The sequence below is a fragment of the Nipponia nippon genome, unplaced genomic scaffold, assembly GCF_047370975.1.
Source record: "Nipponia nippon isolate SJK-2023a ecotype South Korea unplaced genomic scaffold, ASM4737097v1 scaffold_3, whole genome shotgun sequence".
Lineage (NCBI taxonomy): Eukaryota > Metazoa > Chordata > Aves > Pelecaniformes > Threskiornithidae > Nipponia > Nipponia nippon.
The window spans coordinates 73,187,396-73,209,190 of record NW_028262347.1 but is presented as its reverse complement, the minus strand read 5'-3'; the positions used below and the strand labels follow the sequence as shown (position 1 = coordinate 73,209,190).

The window sequence follows — 21,795 nt, the reverse complement described above, 5'->3', positions numbered from 1 at the left end:
TCTTATTCAGCCAGGGCTCTTGGGACACAACAGTAGCACAAACATTAATTGCAGAATTGCACTGTGAGATAAAATAACTTGTCCTGTTTTCTCTGGTTCCACCATAGATCCACGACCTATAGTTGCAGCTTTTTAATGATGGAGGGAAGGCCACAATTTTTTCAAGGCTGGCAACAAATCAAAGTGTTATGCTCTCTCCCTCTGTCTCTCTGGTGCTGAGCTGCTGTGGCATCCAAAGGCAGCTGAGCTTTGCACCCTGACTCTGGCTGAAACCATTTTTTTCCACAAGAAAGGGGAAGAAATCCTCGATAGGCAGGTTATGACCTTCTTGTGCCAGCCTTCCTCTCTGTATCCAAAGAGGCCACTTTATTGACACCTCCTTGACCTCATGAGCCTGGAGTAATAGCTTCCTAAATCTGCTGCAGGCCATAACACTTTCTTTTGACATCATTGATTCCTCATGCATAATTCTCATAATTACATGTCATATGTCATCTGGAATTAGCTCTTGTTTTCAGTTAAAACTGGTGTATTTTATCACATAAAATATGTTTTCAAAGGTTACAGATTTTTGATTAAAAATATCTCACCCAGACCTCTGGCTTTAAAGACACAGTAAGAAATTGTATATGCACCAAGATGTGTTGAAAAAATATTACCTGGACAAAGCAGCTGCAAGACAAGCAGAACTAGACAGTTGCAACTAGTTTCCCTGCCAAAACTCACTCCCAAGTTCAATAGTTAGGTAAGGTGGTTTGCTTCTTTAGGTCCCACAGGTCATTACTATGGCTATATCTGGATATATCAATACTTCTGCAAATGCAATTTTAAGAGAAGACCAAGCAGAGTCAAATCAGTTTTGCTAGATGGAGCATCTCCGCCTCCAGTAAATATCACTTCATTTGGAAAAAAAAGTCTTTTTCCTTCAGCTGCTGCAATCGCTACTAAATGACTGTCAGGACAGACAGTACTTATTTCAGAGCAACCCAGCATTTTGCTCAATGTACTTTTTTATCTAACATGTCTATTAACATATCCCACTGAGCCTTGAGCATCTATTTTAAAGTATCAACCAGAGAATTCAATCGCTGGTGTGAAACGGTATACAAGTACACATCTTTTTATTTAAAGTAACAACAGTTGTCAAGCTCCGAGCGATGCAAATATAATGAACACAAACCAACAAATACACAAAAGCAGCTTTGAATATATGAACCAAAGGCTTGAGCTGAGAAAGTTTTAAGGTGCATGAAAACACAGGTAAGTGTTTTGCCTGCCTGATGATGAACTTCTCCCAGAACAATAAAGACTGAACATGACAAATGTATCGAATATTTGCAGTAGTCATAGGGGTAATGTTATTGTTTGAGTGTCCTCTGCTGGACAGCACATGGCATAGCAATAAAGCCACCAGCAGATGTTGGATGGACTTTGCTTAGAAAACAACATCACTACAAAATTCAGATTATTTCTTATGTTTCATAGGCACTTAACTAGAAAAATTAGTTTTTAATAAATGCTACAACTTTGAGATTTTTAAAGACAACTATTTCCTTTATGGCAACCTATTTTTAGTTTTAAGTAGGCATAAAATTTTCATCTGAGCTAAGATAAAATGCTTCTTGTAAAAATACTGCTCTTGCCAATTTTGTGATGGAAAATTGTTGCAATGAGTCATTTAGATAAGGTGGAAATGTTTTGGTTTTATTGTGAATTCTGACTGGATTTGATGAAACCAGAACACTGCTGTTGGCCTTGAGCTTGTCATTCCTGTGGCAGTCTACTGCATAGATCTGCGTACAGGATCAGCATCACATTTTGTGGGCCTTTGGCATGTGGCTATTCTGCCAGCAGTCATCTTTGACCCCATTAAAAATTGCAGACTGGCTCTATAGGAAATGCCAAGGGAGGTTTTCCTTTATCTGTTGTGGATTTGGTTCAGTTCCTGTAACTTGTTCTGTCTGTTATTGGTAAGCAGATACACTTAAGGCAGTTTCATACTTGTATGTTAGTTTTTCTTGTTGTTGATCACAGGTTTGCTATTAGTTTTGCTTTCTGAATGGTGCTATTATTTATTTTTTAGTTATTCATAACATTGTGAAAGCTGTTTCTAAAAGAAGCTGTCCTGATTCACGTGACGCTAGTCTAAATGGCCTTCTAAATACACGATTCATTCTCTGCATCAGAAGAACCTGGCAAACGTTCTTTGATCTTGCAATTATCTTCTGTATTCATAGGAGCCTCTTCTCTTCCTCCATTCTCTGTAGGTCTGCAGTTCTTATTTTGAAAGTTTTTCTTTATCAATATATATAAAAAGATTGCAAACAAGTAGGAAGGACCTCTTAACACCGCTGCTAAACCAAGGTAGACATACCTGTGGGATAGAGCACAGAAGATAGTGCCAAGCATTGAAGTTTTAAAAAACACTGAAGAAAATCACTGTAGTAGCTTTTAAGGATCACATATATACCAAAACTGCATAGTAGCTTAAGGAAAAGCACTAAAAATCATTCTTTGTGAATGGTACCACAAACTGGATATTTTTGCTTGCAAAAACATCTGTTAAAGAATTGAAACTATTCTTTTTGCTTATGAAGATAGTTGCAAAGTGAAACTTCCATCGTCTTCCCTTTGTTTCTAAAGATTTTCAGATCACTTTAAGACCTTAGACTGTTTAGGGCTAGAAATATATTGAGATCGCCAGAGTGGACTATTTTATGTAAAAATAAAAAACACATCAGAAGTGCCCAAGATTCAGGTGAAAAAGAAAATTCTCTGGAATATTCCTCCTGAAGACCAATATTTTTTATGTTTAACCAATACGTTACCAGCTGCTCAGTATGATTTTCTTTCGTTTATTTTTCTCTTAAATGTGGCCAATGCACGAAGTTAAACAGCCTTGCCAGTATGAACAAACTATCTGCAAATAAGGTAAATTTCGGTACCTTTCCTCTTGGTGGTAAATCATACAATCCTAGGTCTTTTAAATTCTCTCAAAGGATATTAAAAATACATATTTCATTCCAGAAAGTCTCTGTCATTGACATTAAATGATTTTTGCACAACATAAAAACTGAATGAAAAACTAAGAGTTTAAGATGTGATCTTAAGAGTTGTCAGTTTCAGGAATTCTGGACTGACCTACATCTGAGTCCAGAGTTAGTATCTGACGATAATTTTTGATCAGTGGCCTCACACACTACCATATAACAGAACAAAGCATGTCTATCTGTAGAGAAGAAATGCATGAGGCTTTTTATGCCCTAATTTACCTTACCTGTATGCATTGGAGTCGTATAGCCTGCAAGCCCCTCGCTGCCCACAGCTTGTGCTTCCCCATTTCAAGCATGTCTTGTCGATCAGTGCACCAAAATAAACTGGTGCTGGAATCCCAGCTGCAAGGAAACAAGCAAAAATGTCACAAGATATCATGGGAAAAGACATCTTTTTAGAAATCAGCTTTATATTTTCTTAGTGACAAGTTACATGCTGCAATAGTGGCAATAGGTGGGTTGGACTGTGGGGGGTTTTTCCTTTCCTTTGTCAGAGTAAGTGCAAGCCAGGACACCCTCTCTGTGCTGTGGGGATCATCAGTCCCCAAGAAATGTGGTCTGAGGGGTTTTGCCAGGCTTGTCATCATGCACATTGGTTTCTCAAGCATGGCTCTGAGAGCCACACTGGCTTCCAGTGCATGCTAAGCTCCAGCAAGGGAGAGCTGGACTGGTTATGTATTTGGAGCACTGAAGTGATGCGTGGTTCCTTCTTCTATGCATAGCGTAAATTATCCACACTGACTTCATATCTCTCTGATAGCAGCTGATAGTCCCTTCTGCCTGAAGGGACAGCACCAAGTATATATGATTAGAGAAACTGAATGTGCTTTTCAAAAATGTTTGTGAGGGTAGAGCATCTTCACTTGCATTATTAGTGTGACTTGGCCAGATATGAGCTTATGCTTTACTGCAAAACATGGCAGACGTGGGACAAATTCCTAGCCTTGCTGAAGTAAAGGCAAGTATTAACTTCAGATGAATCCAGGTTTCAGCATGTACAGGACCACATTCACATAACCTTTGTTCCTACAGGGGCATCCTGCATTCTTATATAGGAAATAATTTATTTTGTAAAAACAGGTGTACTCTCAGCCTGTTCTACCCTAGGGCTCTTGTGAGAGTCTGAACTCAGTAACCTATCTATAAAGGCCTGTGTATTATGATCATCAGTGCTGTGGTCAGGGTATGATGGGACAAATGCTCATTTTGGATCACATCAGACTTGATCTCCAAGTCACTGAAGAGAAATGCCAGCTTTTGTGAATCAGTGACAGAGGCTCTACTCTTTCTTGCAATGGAAGGAGCATGCTGGCTCAATGTGCTGAAGCAGAAGCCGACAGAAAGAGGCAGTTCTTTTTTCATAATGTTTTTTTTTTTTTTCCCATGGCTGAAAGAGCTCCAAGAATCCCATTGGCATTGCTTGTCCTGAGAGTTGGGGCAGAAGTTCTGCCCCTCCAGTGTATGATGAGAAAAGTAGAAGAGGACAAAGTGTGGATACACCTTCCTATCTCAAAATGTCCCACCACAATCCTGAGTAGAGACTACAGCCTTAACCTAGCTCTGATCATAGACATTTGTAAGCTGCTGTTGATTTTTTAGGCTTCATAGCAAACCTGTGTGGCTTGACTTTTCACACACATTTCTCTACATTTCTGAAATGCAGGTAGGTATTCTTATTCCATTGACCAAGAGAACAAAAGGAAACAGAGGTGCGTTTTCTTGCCTGCCTAGGCTTCTTAATCAACCATCTCATTAGCAAGTCTCAAATAAAAAAGGAAAAAAAAGAGCATTGCAGCATGCTTAAAGGGAATTGAAATCTAAGCTGTCATCTACCAGGAAAGCTAAATTTCAACATGGAGAAAACATTCTGCTATGAGCAGAGTTGTATTAATGTTGAAACAAGTCCTACTGGAGCACATCTTTTTGATCTTACTTGCAGCATTGTGTTTCAGTGAGCCATTAGTTGAATCATAAGTTTGAGACCCTATAATGTTGTTTAGAAATTCAAGATAATACTTCAACTTTTCTTAGAAACTCTTCCCATTTTGGAACACCAGGCTCCCAAACTGCAACATCATTTAATCAGCAGGTCAAAGATTTTCAAAATTGTGTTAGCTGGTTTCCCAATGAACTCTTGACTGAATATTGGACCTTCAGGAAAAAAACAGGATCTTCAGAAACAGCCCAGGATCTAACAGCTGTTTCAAGGGTACATCTGGTTTACAAATTGTGGTTGCATTGGTGTCATTTAAAGCCATGTGAGCAAGCATCTTAGTTATTCAGAATGACTTCTCTTACCTAGCACTCTCATAATGAGTGTGTATAGACCAACCGCAAGAGATTTCACCTCTGGCTGAACGCATCTGAAAGAAAGAGGGATAAATATGAAGTATTTGCCTATCCAGTGCTTAGACATGCCTGTTAAACTGCCATTAATTACCCTGAATTTAATACTCTTAATGACAGAAAGCCAAGCTTTGGAAGGAGAGTGCTTTCTACATCTGCTGAAAATATGTTAAGTGGTATGAAAAAGGTGAATTAATCTATTGTTTTCCATCACATAGCTCCTGGGAAGTCCATTCACTAAGCATAATTAAAGAAGTGAAATTTTAAAGTCATAATCACGGTCTATCCTAGTCTTATTGAAATGGGCTCTCCAGCTGCCTTAACCCCCCTGCACACATTTTCCTCACTTGATGGGAAATATCACAGTGCCCTAAGACAAAAAAGTTGCAAGAAGCTGCATTAGTGCGGCATCTTTCTATTCTCGAATGACATTCCTCTGTACAACACCACATCTTGAACTACGCAAAGCCATCTGGCAATATGCCCATCTGTTTCATGGGGAACCACACTCTAAGTGTCAGAAACAGGCTCTGAGCTTGAATCCATTATATATCCACCCTCTGCCATCTCCTTGCAAATATTAACATGGTCTGCACTCAGAAAGATGTCTCACAAAGACAAGGAAGGGAGGACATTCGCATTCGGTTTCCCTTGCTCATTTAGGATGACTTAATGCTCTTAGGACTACCATTAAATTTGACACTAATGCATTTTTCTACAGATTGAGCTTTCTTTTCAGGTTACTAAAAAGTATATACTAATTTGCATACATGGTTCCAAATCACATCCTGGTACACTTACACCTGTGTACCTCAACAGACATGAGCATGAGCCTCAGACTGAGCCCTCAGGTGTCCTGAATTTCCAGACATCTGATAAACGCAATCTATTGGGGCAACCCCACATCCAGAAATCCTGACAAATGCATGGCATTTTCAAAATCCCTACAGCCAAAATATCCAAGCAGAGAAAGAGGACATGACATGTTCTGGAAAACCTGGGCATATAACAGGCATAAGAGAAACCATTATGCAGCAGTTGGAAAAAACACACTAGAACCGACTTACAGACAGCAGCAAAGTAAGGTTTGATGCAAATAGCTACAAACAAATAGGAAATGACAAAACTCATTAAAGAAAGCATGTTATACTCTGCTGGTTTTGGCTGGGATAGAGTTAATTTTCTTCATAGTAGCTAGTATGGGGCTATGTTTTGGATTTGTGCTGAAAACAGTGTTGGCAATATAGAGATGTTTTCGTTATTGCTCAGCAGTGCTTACACAGAGTCAAGGCCTTTTCTGCTTCTCACTGACCCCACCAGAGAGTAGGCTGGGGGTGCACAAGAGGCTGGGAGGGGACACAGCCGGGACAGCTGACCCCAACTGACGGGTATTCCGTACCATATGATGTCATGCTCAGCATATAAAGTTGGGGGAAGAAGAAGGAAGGGAGGGACATTCGGAGTTATGGCATTTGTCTTCCCAAGTAACTGCTACACGTGATGGAGACCTGCTTCCCTGGAGATGGCTGAACACCTGCCTGCCGATGGGAAGTAGTGAATGAATTCCTTATTTTGCTTTGCTTGCATGCATGGCTTTTGCTTTAGCTATTAAACTGTCTTTATCTCAACCCATGAGTTTTCTCACTTGTACTCTTCTCATTCTCTCTCCCATCCCACCGAGGGGAAGTGAGTGAGCAGCTGTGTGGCGTTTAGTTGCCATCTGGTGTTAAACCATGGCATACTGCAAGAGAGTCTTTTCTCCTAAGGGAAAGAGAGAAACCTAAACACAACTTTGATCCCCTCATTGGAAAGCCTCAACCATTGGTACACAGTTAGTTTTACTTACCTAAACATAATCATGTATCCTGGGGTGCCTCCCAATGCATAACAAAAGCCACTTATGACTTGTATTACTGTATAATAAATAAACTTCATTGAACAATCCTCACTTTTTGGACATTGTCCCAAGGTGGCAGAGTTATTTCCTGTCCATGAACTGCTGGCTTCAAGACAGCTGCAGTTATGGAAGACCTGGAAGACACAAACCAGATTTAGAATCACAGAATCATAGAATAGTTTGGGTTGGAAGGGACCTTTAAAGGTCATCTAGTCCAACCCCCCTGCAATGAGCAGGGACATCTCCAACTACATCAGGTTGCTCAGAGCCCCGTCCAACCTGACCTTGAATGTTTCCACGCATGGCGCATCTACCACCTCTCTGGGCAACCTGTTCCAGTGTTTCACTACCCTCATTGTAAAAAATGTCTCCCTTGTGTCTAGTCGAAATCTACCCTCTTTTAGTTTAAAACCATTATGCCTCGTCCTATTGCTGCAGGGCCTGCTAAAAAGTCTGTCCGCATCTTTCGTACAAACCCACTAAGTATTGAAAGGCTGCTGTAAGGTCTTCCTGGAGCTTTCTCTTCTCCAGGCTGAACAACCCCAATTCTCTCAGCCTTTCCTCATAGGAGAGGTGTTCCATCCCTCTGATCATTTTTGTGGCCCTCCTCTGGACCTGCTCCAACAGGTCCATGTCTTTCCTGTGCTGAGGACTCCAGAGGTGAGGTCTCATGAGAGTGGAGTAGAGAGGCAGAATCACCTCTCGTGACCTGCTGGCCATGCTTGGTAGGACATTGCTCATGCAATGGGGAATCCTGCCTTCAGACACAGATATAGCCCAAAGCCTTCCTAAGCATCCTGTTCCTATCTTATTTGCCTTTCTTGAGGCAATGGGCAGCATCTTCTTCTTTTCTTTCCTACAAACAGTGCTCAGAGTCGGAAGGGATGTTCTATGCCAGCCTCTTTTTATCAGTGGACACAGCACCCCTTTTTGTAAGATGTTTGGAGCACCCATAGGATCTCTGAGGCTGGCCTCAGCTTTGTGCTCCTGGAGGGCAGTCGAAGGGGAAAAGCGAGGCTCAAGGAGCTGTGCCTTTTGCTGCTAAGTGACACCACCTGTTAGCTGACTTGTCTCTGTGAAAAGCACCCAGATCACAGGTCCCTCTCTGCTAACACTGATCCACCAGAGGTACCTCACAGCTGTAAGCAGCAGCTACCTGTCAAGATACAGCTCATGCAGAGCCCTGAGATCAGCCGTAGGGGTACTGATAGCTTAGGAGCAATGGCTTTTAGCCAGGGCTTGAGGGGCTTGAGGATGTGCTGAGGTAAGTGGAACTGTGAGCCACAAACTTTAATCCTCTACAGAGACAGGCTTGTGTGGAAGGCAGTAGCCCCACTGTCATGGATGCTGCTGAGCCCTTCTCCCTTGACTCCTACCTTAAGATTTTAGCAAAGAACGTCTTTTGGAGAAGATGACTGTAGACATGAGAGAGAAACCAGCCACACACACAAAAAAACCCAAACTGTTGGAGAGAAAATTATGTTGGAGTGCAAGAGACAGCTCCAGATTATGTATCTTCTGGAGTGATCATCTGGCATCAGAAAACAGGGGAATGACACAGTCCTATGAAGGCTTATATCCATGGACTGGAACAACTTCTCTGGGACTCTGTGCGTTATCCCCAGCCCTCTGCGCTGAGCAGAAATCAGTCAGCCAGAAAAATAAGTGGTATACTGCCATCCCAGAATCTCACACGGAGAAAACAAGCTGCCTCCCCTCAAGTCATTCTTCATAATTACACATTAATGATCAGTATCAGGCAAGATACTACCTTATCTTAGAGTACTTCAGTTGTTGGCTGAAAACCTCAGGGCAGCCAGAGTGAGGTTTATGAAAGGCAAGCCATGGACAACCTTCAGATAAAGTGTGACCACTATGAATTGTTTGTTTCCCCCTCTTGTTCAATCTATAAAAAATGAAAGCTAGGGCTGTTTTCTTAGTGTGCAGTAACTCAGAGAAATCTCTACGTCTTCTCTGCCATTTGTAGCCAGAAATCATAAATACTTTACTGACTGGTCCCCAGTAACTTTGGTTTCCCTTAAATGCGTTATACTACTAAATCCCTGGTGTTACATGGAAAACAAGCTAGTAAAAAACCTCAGAAACTGAAGCAGGGTCTTACTGTGTTCTTTCCATGTCCCACCGAAGTTGTGCACCCAGCTAGACATGCCGAAACATACGTGAGTCCGTTGTCTCCGCACACAGGATCCCATACATTGGAGTCACATTTGCAGTCAGAGTTGCACTCAGAAAATATGGCATTTTCATGGTACGGAATGGTTTTGCTTGGAAGTTAAGTTCAGAGAGGTGTAAGAACTTTTAATTCAGTGCTGCTGGCAATGTAGTCTCTTCTGTGTGACAGTGTTGCTGTCCTGAAACCCACCTCATATGCCCAGGACATACGTTTTCATAGCTGAGTCTCTACTGTATTGATCTCTTTGCTTGAGATTCCATCCTACTTTCACTGATATTAAAGCCTTCAGGGAGGTGCAAACAGGTTCACACTAGCCATGAGGTACTCTGAGAAGGCTGGACATGAGGCAGTGACAACCCATATGCCAGTGTGTCACTGGGCTCCTTGGACAGCCATATCCTAGCACGCATCCCCTGTACTGGTAGCTTTACTCACTCCAAGAAAAAATAACAGCCTGTAACTTTTAAACCCTGGTTCTCTCTTGAGAGGAAAGAGTATCTTCAGTAGGCATAAAAGCTTCATTTTGGTTTACAGTAGGCTGAGAGTCTAGCATGTCACAGTCTTTCCATCTCTGTGCAGGATATGCTACCAATGCTCTCTGTTACATATGCTTCACCCTGCTACTGACTATCCTTTACTGGTGTAGAGATAGCACTGTGTGAAACAATACCATCCAACGCAGCCAAACAACCTACACTGGTAATGATGCAATTTTGTTAATGTATTTCTGATTAAATTTTAAGCAGTGTTGTGCTTTGCCAGGCTGACACTCTGCTGACCAATAAAACCATCACAATGTCAAGTGGTAGTTTTCACTTTCTCTTAAGCATTGCAAAAGCATGGTTCTCTTTTAGCCTTGATGTCATAGTACATTTTTTGAACCATTGCTGCCATGGAGAAAAACATACTTGCCTTCATTTTATACTCACCCTTCATAGGACACTGTCATTCCTGCTACCACATGGTTCTCACAGCCAACAAAAAAGTGCAAGAGAGTGATGACGTAGGCCAAAAATGACATGGTAAATGCAAACTTGCTTGCTCCAATGATGCTCATTTTGTACTTTTTCATTATGAGCCCTCCTAGGAAAATCCCAATACCTACAGGAGGTAAGGATGTCAATCCTGAAAGAGATTATAGAAGGGGAATGTTAAAATAAAAGAGTCACACTGGATTTAAGAACCAAACTGTGTCCTCAGCTTGATATCCCTGGCAGCTTTATGTTGTATTTTCATGACTTTAGGTGACCTTGTGATCAGCCTAATCCCTGGGTTATGTATGCTATTTTTGAAGTGCCTAACCCTCAAAACCCACTTCCATTGCAAGGCATTAGTCAGATGTTGCAGCATTTAAAACTCCCACACCACATTCATTGCATATTTGGGGTGCCCTTGCTATAATATAATTAATATAGTATAATACAACATTAATAATATAATATAGTATAACAATTCATTCTGGTCCCATAGACACCAAAACTGTAGTTTGTATGCTGCCTCTATATAATTCAAGTTCAGGAGAGACCACCATTTACCTCAGCCTGTTCTGCAAGGAATTCAGTCCCAGAAAAAGCATGTCAGAACTTCTCCCCATGCACTGCTTATAGCATAAGCAGTCATTGCACAGTGTAACTCACCTATTAGAAAGTTAGATTTAGATGTAGATTGCCCATACTGCTGTTCCATGTACTTTGGTTTGTAAGTCAAGAAACCGGTAAAGCTACTGAACTGTAACAGTGCGCAACACACAAATGTAAAGTACATTCGATTACCCAATACTTTTTTCAGGGAGGTATAGAAATCTGAAAGAAAGGGATATATGAGTTGGCTTTGAAAGATGCATGGCATAATTACTGGTGAGTAATCTACAAAACTTAGGGCAAAATCCTTCTCTCAGCTGTCCAAGTGCAAGTTGTACGGATCTTCATTTGCATGTGAGTATCTGAAAGCAAAATGAGGTTCTTGAAAAACACCAGAGGTTGAGATATAGCAAGAGAATCCTAAAAGAAGAACACAGAAGTATGGGTTAAGGCCTGGGTGCTCTAGTGAGATCTGCACCTGAAGACTGAAGGGCTCCACGCAGCAAAGACTTCTTTCAGCTTACACGAATATCATCACAGGTTCAAGGCTAAGTGGGAGGTGGCTTTGTGAAGTTGCCTAATGGCTTCCACTGGGATCTGAACAAATACAGGAGAATTTGACTAATGATGCAAAGCCATCTCTTTCCTACCCCTTCCCACCCCTTTCTTAGCCTGACGACTGCACAACCAGAGCCGTTATTCAAGCCTGCTGTATTTTCATCAGGCAGCAATGTGCTTCAGTCTCCATGAGCTCTGTGGTCACCAGACAAATAATTTGGCTTTCCATATTGAGAAAGGAACCTTCTTTCTCTTTAGGTCCTGATACAGAAACAATTTTTCCAATGTTCAAATTTCTTCTAGCACAAAATTTTAGAGGTAGGTGCCACTCAGGTGATGATGCATTGCAGGAGATGCATGCAGAACCTCAAGTCTTGAAGAAGCTCTTCGACTTCTAACTATCTTTAGCAGACTCCTCCGTTCCTGGGGATAGCTAACTGGTTTGGACTGAAGTGCAGGGGAGGCAAAATATTCTGCAGAACTATTACATTCCCGCGGTACATTGTGCCTGTTGCTTTTCACATTTATACAACTTGAAAAACACTTGCCTTTCAGTATTACTGACCACTTCCTTGGTTTAGATTTTGCAGGAGGAAGTGTCTTTATCGTGGTGCCCATGTTTTCCAAGAGACCATATGAAGTTTTGTCATTATGGGCTTCCTCTGGCTTTTTCAGACTCTTCGGCAGAAAGAAAAATGGAATAGCAGCTAGGAAACTGGTTACACCACCTATTAAAAAACCAAGCCACCATGCACCCACCCAGCGGGAATCCTGTGGGGTGATGGTGATGCTTCCTAGAATTGAGGGAAACAAATACAAGTTACCTAAATGAAGAAGTTGAACCTTCCCACCCTTACCTGCTAAAATAGCTGCATTTTACGATGTCTGACTTTCAGTGTAACAGTAATCATCTAATGAGAGACTGTTCATGCAGTGAAGGCATCAGGAGTCATACCCTGAATGGTGTTATGTTTCATCTGCCTTTCCACATGATATGCTGACTGCCATTTTGTGGCATACATGGCAACACAGAGGTCCTTATCCAACACATAGGAAACCAAAATGGCTGGCAGCCAGGTCTCAAGCATGGGGTCTTTTTAGGCCTAATACATTTATACTGACACCATTCTCTGCAAAACTGAATTGTTTTGGTTACTATTAAGCATATAGGCATTCACTGTGGCATCAGTGAGATTAGCCATGACTTAAAACTTTGTGTTGCAAGGAAGACGAGAATAGTTGGTTGTATTTTTATGATTGTTACATGTTGGCATGTTTGGCAGTGGACCAACACTATAAGGCTTTTCACTGCGTGAGCAGAATTGGCTCAGTGTCCTTATGCTTAAGCAAAATCAAACATTGGCTTAACAAAGGGCAAAGACAAAATAGTTCATCTGTCTAACTACAGGATCCTGAAGATCTGAAAACTTCTCTGTCTTGCTAGTAAAACAGGATCACCCACTGCTGCTGCTACACTGGGCCTTTTCCTGAAAAAGCCATCACCAGTCTGCACTGCCTGACTTCTCATCAGGCTGATTTGGTGGGTGGGGAGGTGGGCTGGCCAGGAAAAAACACCTCAGAGATGGCTTCTGACTCTTCCAGTGAAAGGGAATAGGATGCAGGGGCATGGCCACCACTTACGGGGATTGCTCTGCTTCCTCTGGCATTTTGCAGATGCACGTGTTTTCTTTTCATCTGAATAAACAAGGGCTGGCAAAAAGTGTATACTGTATTGCAAACACTACATGAATTGTAAATAACATAAAATGCTCAATTGAAAAGGCAGATAATCCACCAAAACTGTAAAACCTCTATGCTAGCAGAATGCTTTCATTAAGATCCCAGTTTAGTAAAACATCTTGGGTCTGTGAGAGTTCTTGGTAAAAATTTTTTAAAAAGTTAAACATATATTTTAATCCTTTAATCCCAAAACACAATTCTAAAATATGTTCCTTGTCTAATTCTGCCTTTGCCTAAAAGCTTCCAGTAATTTAATAAAATTGTAATAAAGTATATAATAAAATAAATGAAAGCAATATAAATTAAAGATAAATTATATTAATATAATTAATATAATAAAAACTTATGCAAATGTGTAGAGGAACCTGTTACCAATAGGTATTAGCTTACTTCATTTTACCTCCATTTTGCTTACCTAAATCCACAAATCCAATATCCACGTACAGTTTTGCACAGAAAGATCCCAACAGGAAACCAAACATTGGACCCAACATGGCTATTGTGTGCAAACATGCTGAAAATATAATGAAGCAGATGTTAGTACATTTTAATGGCTGAGTGTTTTCTTCTGTAGAAGATGATCGATATCTTACACTACGAATCTCTCAATTCACTTCATGTTGAGATTACCTACATACACAGGAACATCCTCTTCTTTAGCAAAATCATCAAGATATGAGATGCCCAATGGTGTTATTGGTGTCTCACCAATTCCACGTAACATGTTTCCCAGTAAGATATATATCCACATATATGATGATGGTTCCTTCTCACAGCCTGCAGATAGTGAGAGTTTACATCTTTGTAATAGAATAGTTGAATGGGAAACACTGACAAATCACAGGAAATCCAGCACATGAAATGATTACGGTTTAGTATTTAAGGTATTAACAGCATTATCCTCATAGAATATTAATGAAAGGCCATCAACCTCATTATACCTTTTAATAATTTTTAATAACACTTTCCTCCACCTCCATTGTATTTGGTTTCTAGAAATACAGATAAGTATCACCCATCAGAAAAGAAGCCTGTGTAAAAAAAATGGCAGATTGCTATTGTCATAAATATATTATCTGACATATAACTTACATTTTTAACTTGAGAAGTTTGGATGGTTTCTGGGGCACAACTTCGCTCTTTCTCTACCTATGTCACATACCAGGCAACATGTAAAACAGCTGTATTCCATGTAGTAAGCAAAATCACAGAAATGCCCATTTATTTCTAGTTAACTCTGTGCAGCTTCACGTCCTTTCACACTATCTCTTCCACCTCCCCAGCTCCAGGTCCTGGGTAACTGAATCCCTTCAGAAATTTCTTCGCACTGTCTCAGCATCCCCTTTAGTGTTAGGGTGATTTTACTGTAATTTGGAAGTGTGAACATAGGAAACTGAGGATCTGGATCCTAGTGACTTGTGTTTGATGGATATTTCTTCTCCAAATGAAACGCACAAAGTACATTTAAGTGTTGGTAATGTTCCCAGACAGGTAAAGACTGAAGTTAGAAATCTAACTGAGCATCTTTCATGAGGCAATGATTTACTCCACTTACAACCAAAGATAAAACTAGTTCCTCTATTTGTACTTACACTTACAGTTCCTTACCTGATTGGGAGACTTCCAACAGTGTTTCATTTGCACCTTGATGTAGGGAACAGGGATTTATGCTTGAAGTTAAGTTGGCTGAAGAAGCTGTATGTGATGCTGTCTCATACTTATAACTGAAAACACACAATAGTAGGTTTAGAAGCAGTGTTCACTAGGGAAATACTAGCGTAGTAGGGCACATATCACTTGACTGCTATTTCCCTAAAGAGAAAGGTATCTTTGTTTAAATACCAATCCAAAGATCAAATCCTACTAAAGGAGAAGAAAAGAAGATTATTTAAGCATATTTTGGAAAAAGAAAACACTAAAATTAAGAACAAATAAAAGTTAGAATCGTCTGTCTAGAAGACATAACATTTTAAGCTGTAAAATTTAAAAGGGTTTTTAAAAATAATTCAGGTAGGACTGAACTGTTGGTATCAAAATTTAGGGTCAGGTCCAAGTGAGCTCCCTGTGCTGACCCCCACAGTCAAGGAGAAAAAGAAGAATTTCTTGAGTGTGAGTGTGAGTCCCCCTTTTCATCATAGATACATATTTTGGCGTTGGGCAAGAAGAGGAGTGAGGAAGGGGGAAGTCATCCTCAGGAGGTACCTGTTTGCCTGATAATTGGCATTGGCTTTAGAAAGAGATGTATAGCAGCGGGTGAATAAAGTTAGTGGCTAAAAGACACTCTTTAGCTGTATTTACGTGGAGCAGAGCAATGCTGCGGGGCGGCAGCTGAGCAGCTCAGGTGCTGGAAGCTGTTCGGCTGCTTTAGCATGATCCTTTTCCCAGATATGAGCCCTGCTGAGGTGCAAAGTACAATTAAGCAGAACAACATGGTAAAGCACACGTTCTGCTTCTAGGAACTGGGCTGGCTCTGTTAGACCAGGCAGGCTTATTTTTCAGGTTCAAACAAAGATCTTTCATCAGAAGAGACCATGTAGAACAGTTTCACCATAAAAATTCAGACACAGGTACATGAGAAACTGTATGAGATTCCTAGTGTAGATGAGCAAGATACATAGTTTGGCTTAAGGAGTGGAAAATACAAGTCTGATGCTAGTGCAAGATTCACTGTCATGATAAGAAAAGTATTCCTTAGTTTTCTTTTTACCGTATTATACCTAAAATTATTCTAATACATTTAAGAGAGCAATAGAAATTTGTCTATGCTATCACTGTATCAAAGCTATGGCTAGAAATATTATTGCATATAAACAACATGCAGTAAATCTCTGAGCCTCTAGAAGATGAATAAAAATTAGCTTAACCAGCCACGGAACATCAGTTTAACTAGCCATGTGCATTTGGAACTGGAAAAACTCTGTTACCAGTTCTACCAGCACTGATCCATCTGCAGGTTCTGCGTGAAGCTGAGAGGCTGCTTTGTGTAAGGAACAGCCGTTTGCCACAGGAGAGCAAAATACGCCATCTTACACAGCAAGGCTCTGGTTTCCTCTTTCAAGGAGTAGGATTTCTTCTAATGAGCACCTTTGTAGGTTGGTTTCTTCAACAAGTGAGCTCTGAATCCCTGATTTTACATGAGCATTACCTGTTACTATAAATAAAGTCTTATTTCAGGTAGAGATGTTACTCCACATGAAGTTACCTGCTCAGAGCTTTGAGGTCCTGTTCAAAACAGCACAAACTTATTCTAGAAGTCATATAGGTGGATTCTATATCCCTTGTCATTTTACTGTGGTTCATAATGGTTTGACTTTCTTGCCTAAATGATCCTGACATCTCTATTAGCAACTGATGATGTCACATTCTTAGGTTAGCACTGATTTTCCCAATAAGGTGTTCTTACAGTTAGCTGTTCAGGAAGAGTATATAATTCATTAAAGCAATAGTACCAGCATAGTAGCATGGTTGAAGATTTTCAAAGAACAATATATTTTGTTTGAAACTTGAGTTTTCATAAGATTTTCATAGGTAAGCGTTTTCTCCTGAAAAAAAAATCTAATGATTTTGTAAAATCATTTCCTTCTCCACCTCTTTTCTGAAGAAGTCTGACTGAAATCTAAAGAATTTTGATTTTCCTATTTTTTTTTTGAGAAGTTCAACTTTTACTTCAGAAGAACTATAATTTTTCAACTAGATAAAATGAACAATGGTGTGTGTGTCAAATGTGATTCATTGCACATCGAGGTGAGGCTCTATAGGCCTTTGGGAATCTAAAACTTAATATACACCAAGTTTCATTCAAAAAACAGAAAGCAGTATCCAGTTCCAATGTTAGATTACCCAAATTAATCTTGGTACTTACTATCCCATGAAGAAATGAGGCATTGCTGTTAAAAGACTTCCCAGAGCCATAGTAAAGCATCCAACAGCTATTACTTTGGGCCTATGAAGTTTAGCTCCAAAGTAGCTTACAAATGCAATCACCAGCAAGTTACCTGGAAGGTAATGAACCAAAATTAATGCCAGATGCTGTGCCTCATATTTCTCTGAACAGTTTTCTGCATGTTACAGAATATCAATTACCCATCTCGAAGCTCCCATCGATAAAACCAACAGTAGAGGACGTCAGGTCAAACCTTCGTTCAATCTGAGTGATGGAGCTTTTCATAATCGTACCAGACAATGTTTTACTAAAGTAGCTGAATGATAAAGCAGCAAGAAATGCCTGAGGAAACATTAAGACAGAAAATGGGAGGCAGAGGCAGGGAAACTGGTCACAGAGGAATCAAATACGTTTAAAACTGTGTGGAGTAATCATCATCATGGTATACATTTGGTACTCAAATTGCAGTGACAATGTTGTGTGTGAATTTTCACATACCCTAACGCTATGGAGTGCCAGGGTGGTCTCTCAGCAATGTATGCTCCTGCTCTGGTTTTCCCTGCTGGAGAGGGCTGGTGCTAGGTGTTGCACTGAGAGCAGCTGCTTGCTTTAGGGTTCAGGTTTGCAATAGCCATCTTAATGACCAGAAAGCCTGATCTTCCCTGCATTGCTGGCCAGAGGTTTTCCAAAGCAGAAATCCTATGGACTGTGGAACTTAAATTTGGCAAACAACTCACTGGCAACTGCTTACCTTACTGACATCCTGAGGTTAAATTTATCAAAAAGCCGAGGCCCAGTGTTGGGTAGCCAAAATGGTGGGATTTCTAAATGTGTTTTCTAGATGTTGCAGAAATGTAAAATTTGCCAGAGGTAAAATACCTCATCAAGATAGTTTTACAGACACTAGTCCAACCTAAAATTAATCTTAGCCCCAATTATCTTCTGCTTGGGCCACATGTCACTTATTTTAGGCCAGTTCATAACTGGTTCTAACTCAAACATAAAGATAGCCATGGCATCCAAATAAAGGCTTTACCCAAGTTTTTATGATATCCTAGTATGTGGAAGGTGGTACAGACTGATTGAGTTCATCTCTGTCTCAAATGATATATTTTGAAATGTGTGGATTATGGCTATGTCGCCTGTATACCATATACCTCACAAGGGAAAGCTTAATATTCTTTATAATTTTATAGTTGCTTCCACCAACACATATTGTGGCTTTTGCAAATAAAGATGTATTTGATGAAGAGTTAAACTAAATTTGTTTAAATATTATCCAACTATTTCAACATAGTCTCAAAAACAAACAGACTTATTGCTCACTGGGTAAAAGTCCCAATACAACACAATGTTGGGTAAGTAAACAAAAGTAAATATAGGTTTAGACTTTGCAATACTATCTACTGGAAGAAATGAAGCCAAACCTGGAAGTAAAAGCTTGACAATAGATATATTTACACTCTTTTTGTCAGGAATGAAGAGAAAAATCTCACAAGTGCAGGCTTTGTCCTGACATGTTTTATTTCTCCTGAGCATGAAAACACAAACAAAAATGAATTGGGTATTTTGGGTTTGAAAATACAATCCCCAGGTAAACCACAAAACGTTTCATGGGAAGGTGAGGGAGAATAACAGTTTGTCTTTTATTTCCTCCGAAGTATTGTGTCTATTAAACACTAATTGCCATAAAGTTAGACGTAGATCTACAATCGTGCAGCATTGCCTGCATACATGATGGCAAAGTTAGTCCTGTGAGTATCCCAGAGAGATCAGATTCTATTTTTGCAGGTGTATATGGGTAGTGAATGTGAGTCAGATAAAATAATAAATATAACAACCTTTGCCTGATACTTGAGCCAAATTATTTTGGATGGTTGGGAAGTTTGCAATTACCTATCTTTTTCCATTAATCTTTCATTTTACAGATCTTTTTATAGAGAGAAATGTGTCCCTGATTGCAGCTCCACTGAGCCTATGGAATTTAATCTGAGATGAAGCTAGCTGAAGTAGTCGTCAAAACATAAACCCAAACACATCACTGTCAACAAGAAATGTTGCCCTTGTAGTATTTGCAGCTCAGCCGAAAGCAATAAATACTAAAGTTTTAACATGAAAGCAAAATTCTCATTAGTTTACTTGCTTTGTTCTGTCAGTTCTTCTTGTGTGCTCCTGAAAGCTTGGATGCTTGCGGGAATCAGTGGACTGTTTGACCTACAGCTGTGGATTAGACAAAAGTCCTGGAATATGATTTACCTCACCCTATTTTGGCCCTACAAGAATGGGTAGTGATAGCAGCCTCAGACAACAGTATATCATAGCCATCTTTTTTAGGATGTTTCAAGTCTTCCACTGGAGGTTGCTGTCTCTCTTCAATGACCAAAAAGGGGATCTACCTATGAGTAACTTGAGAGTAAATATGTTAAATCAGGAATTTTAATTTTTTTTAGGACAAAGACAAGATCCAACCCTTCCTTGTACCTCCAGTGTGTATTCAGTTCCAGAAAAGATAGGGGGAACAGGAATGAAGTATTCTGTCATTCATATCTTGAAAAACATTTTTTAACATATGACAACAGTAATTTGTGGTGATATTGATAAGGCACCAAACCTTCAAGCCAGTGCAACAGGAAGTCTTCTTTTCGACTGGTAGATTTTTGTTTCCTTCATCATCCAAAAGCTGGGCAGGTTCTGCTTCCTGATTTGAGTCATCGACATTGCTGGATTCAGTTTCCACTGTCATGGTTGATTTCTTTACTGAGTGATCTGAATGCAAGAGAAAAATAATAATAATACAAAAGCACATATGCCAAAATAGAGTTGCCTAAGGACATTTCTGATGAAACAGTAGTTACAGCAAAATGCTGAGATGTTGAAACTGAACCTTTTCATTGGAAAGGATTTGGCTCAATGACTTGAGTGTTTCAAAGTGTATATTTGTTTAAATACCAAAGTGTCTTGTGTTGACATCTTTCTTTTCAAGTGAAAAGGTCTTCACTCTCCCCACTCCCCCTGCCCCCCCCTTTTTTTCGGTCTAGAATGACTTCTAATGCTAAAAAGACAAATTTGCACAAAAAAGTAAGAGACAAAATCTCTGTCCAAAACCAAACTACATGGGTTAACAAAGCATCAGTGCTGAAGCACAGGGAGTCCTAGTGAAGCTCTGAATTTGCAGGCCATGCAGCTCAGGACTCAATCATTATTTTGGTAAGAGCTCTGTAGTAACACCAAGCCATCCAACTTATTACTTATTCCTTCACAGGGGCCTGTTGGAAACAAGTCGTAATGACAAAAGAATTGATTATTTTAGCTACCTGACCTCCTATAAGGAGATTATATGTTTTTATTTTGTGCAATAGTATACAGGGTATGCCTAATCCCCTTCTGTTTGCAGAGTGGTGTCTATATCCCCTGATGCATGAAATCATCAGCAAGTCAGCAGTTCAGCAGAACTGCTCCAGTTCCCCTGGGAAGACCACACCCTGTAGCCATAGAGGACAAATCTTTACCCTCCTTTGATATAAATAATTTTTTGTTCTTGTTGAAAGCCTTGTTTCATAATTAAGTTGAATTTGGTTTTATTGCAATGAATAGTACAACACTTCACTTTTTCTTTTCTCATTTTTTTAAAACTGTGTATCTCAGAGATGGGTAAGCAATTAAAAAGAATACTTCAGTGAAAAGCTGTAAGGGAAGTCTATATATCTATTTGCAAAGTTTACTTAAAGAATGAAAACACTTGCCCGTTTGTGCAACTCCAACTACAAACAGAACAGATTTCTGAAGGAAGATCCAGACGCCACTGCAGAGCCCCTCGGAAAAAATGGGTCACTTGAACAAACCCTCTTCAGATCTGCTGATCTTGACAGACAGGCAAGATATAGTATTGTAACTAATGACGCCAAGTCAGAACTCGGAAATCATAGCTCACAGGAACTGATTTATTTCACCTTTTGCAGTAGTCTCCTCATTTGAGAAAAGGGTGAAGAAGGGTGGGGAGCGGGAAAGCACACAAAGAGAGGTTTTCCATGCTTGAATGGAGCTGAAAAAAGTTGGATGAACTTTTCCAATGCTGGAAAAAGTCCATCTGCAATTGCAAATTGCTCTGCTACAGGGCGTATGGCAGAGTAACACTTTTCAGAGCATTTAAAGGGTAGGCATTGCTCTAATGCACGATGGTGAAGAACTTTTTTCTTCACTCAGGTGGAAGAGGGTTAATACCTAAGAATGTTTAAGACAAATATACAAACAGAGATTTAAACAATTTAGGAGTTTCTTGGGCTTAAGTTCATGAGCATGTCCCTAGGTACTAATGCTGGCATGAAAAACTCCTTTCCTTTCCCACTAGCTCATAGCTGCTTCCCAAACTCTTGATTCATGTGAGTACCACTGCTTCTGTGGTTGTGCTGTAAGTCTGGGTCAGAACATATATCTGGACAAAAAATATAGCTTTTCCTTCCACTTGGCTCCTTGGACAGATAGGAACAAGAAGTAGAGGAAAGGATTTTCCCAAGTCTGCATAACTACCAACAGAAATGCTTGTG

General features: G+C 40.0%; 1 protein-coding gene across 2 annotated transcripts; it reads right to left on the bottom strand.

Annotated features, from left to right (window-relative positions):
* Positions 1 to 1,164: 1,164 nt before the first annotated feature.
* LOC104017966 (solute carrier organic anion transporter family member 1C1-like) lies at positions 1,165 to 19,995 on the bottom strand. 2 transcript variants are annotated; one of them, XM_087764223.1, is made up of 14 exons: positions 19,863 to 19,995; positions 17,452 to 17,593; positions 17,231 to 17,363; positions 14,977 to 15,092; positions 13,999 to 14,145; positions 13,784 to 13,882; positions 12,177 to 12,422; positions 11,128 to 11,292; positions 10,420 to 10,615; positions 9,419 to 9,581; positions 7,246 to 7,430; positions 5,352 to 5,416; positions 3,278 to 3,395; positions 1,165 to 2,374 (listed from the first exon to the last, which is right to left on the bottom strand). In XM_087764223.1, exons 1-14 carry the CDS (start codon positions 19,992 to 19,994, stop codon positions 2,158 to 2,160), a joined length of 2,124 nt encoding a protein of 707 aa, XP_087620349.1. In that variant the 5' UTR covers position 19,995; the 3' UTR covers positions 1,165 to 2,157. The 2 variants fall into 2 exon arrangements, with proteins under 2 accessions (XP_087620349.1, XP_087620351.1); XM_087764225.1 differs by lacking the exon at positions 17,452 to 17,593 and having other exon boundaries at positions 19,863 to 19,942.
* Between the last annotated feature and the right edge of the window lie 1,800 nt (positions 19,996 to 21,795).

What these genes read in the sequence shown, in the direction of transcription:
- LOC104017966 (XM_087764223.1), bottom strand. Translation starts at nt 19,994, where the DNA reads ATGACAGTGGAAACTGAATCCAGCAATGTCGATGACTCAAATCAGGAA. An exon ending in CCTGTTGCACTGGCTTGAAG is followed by an intron (nt 17,594 to 19,862) that starts GTTTGGTGCCTT and finishes ATGTTTCCTCAG; the next exon opens with GCATTTCTTGCTGCTTTATC. An exon ending in CCTCATTTCTTCATGGGATA is followed by an intron (nt 15,093 to 17,230) that starts GTAAGTACCAAG and finishes GTGTGTTTTCAG; the next exon opens with TTATAAGTATGAGACAGCAT.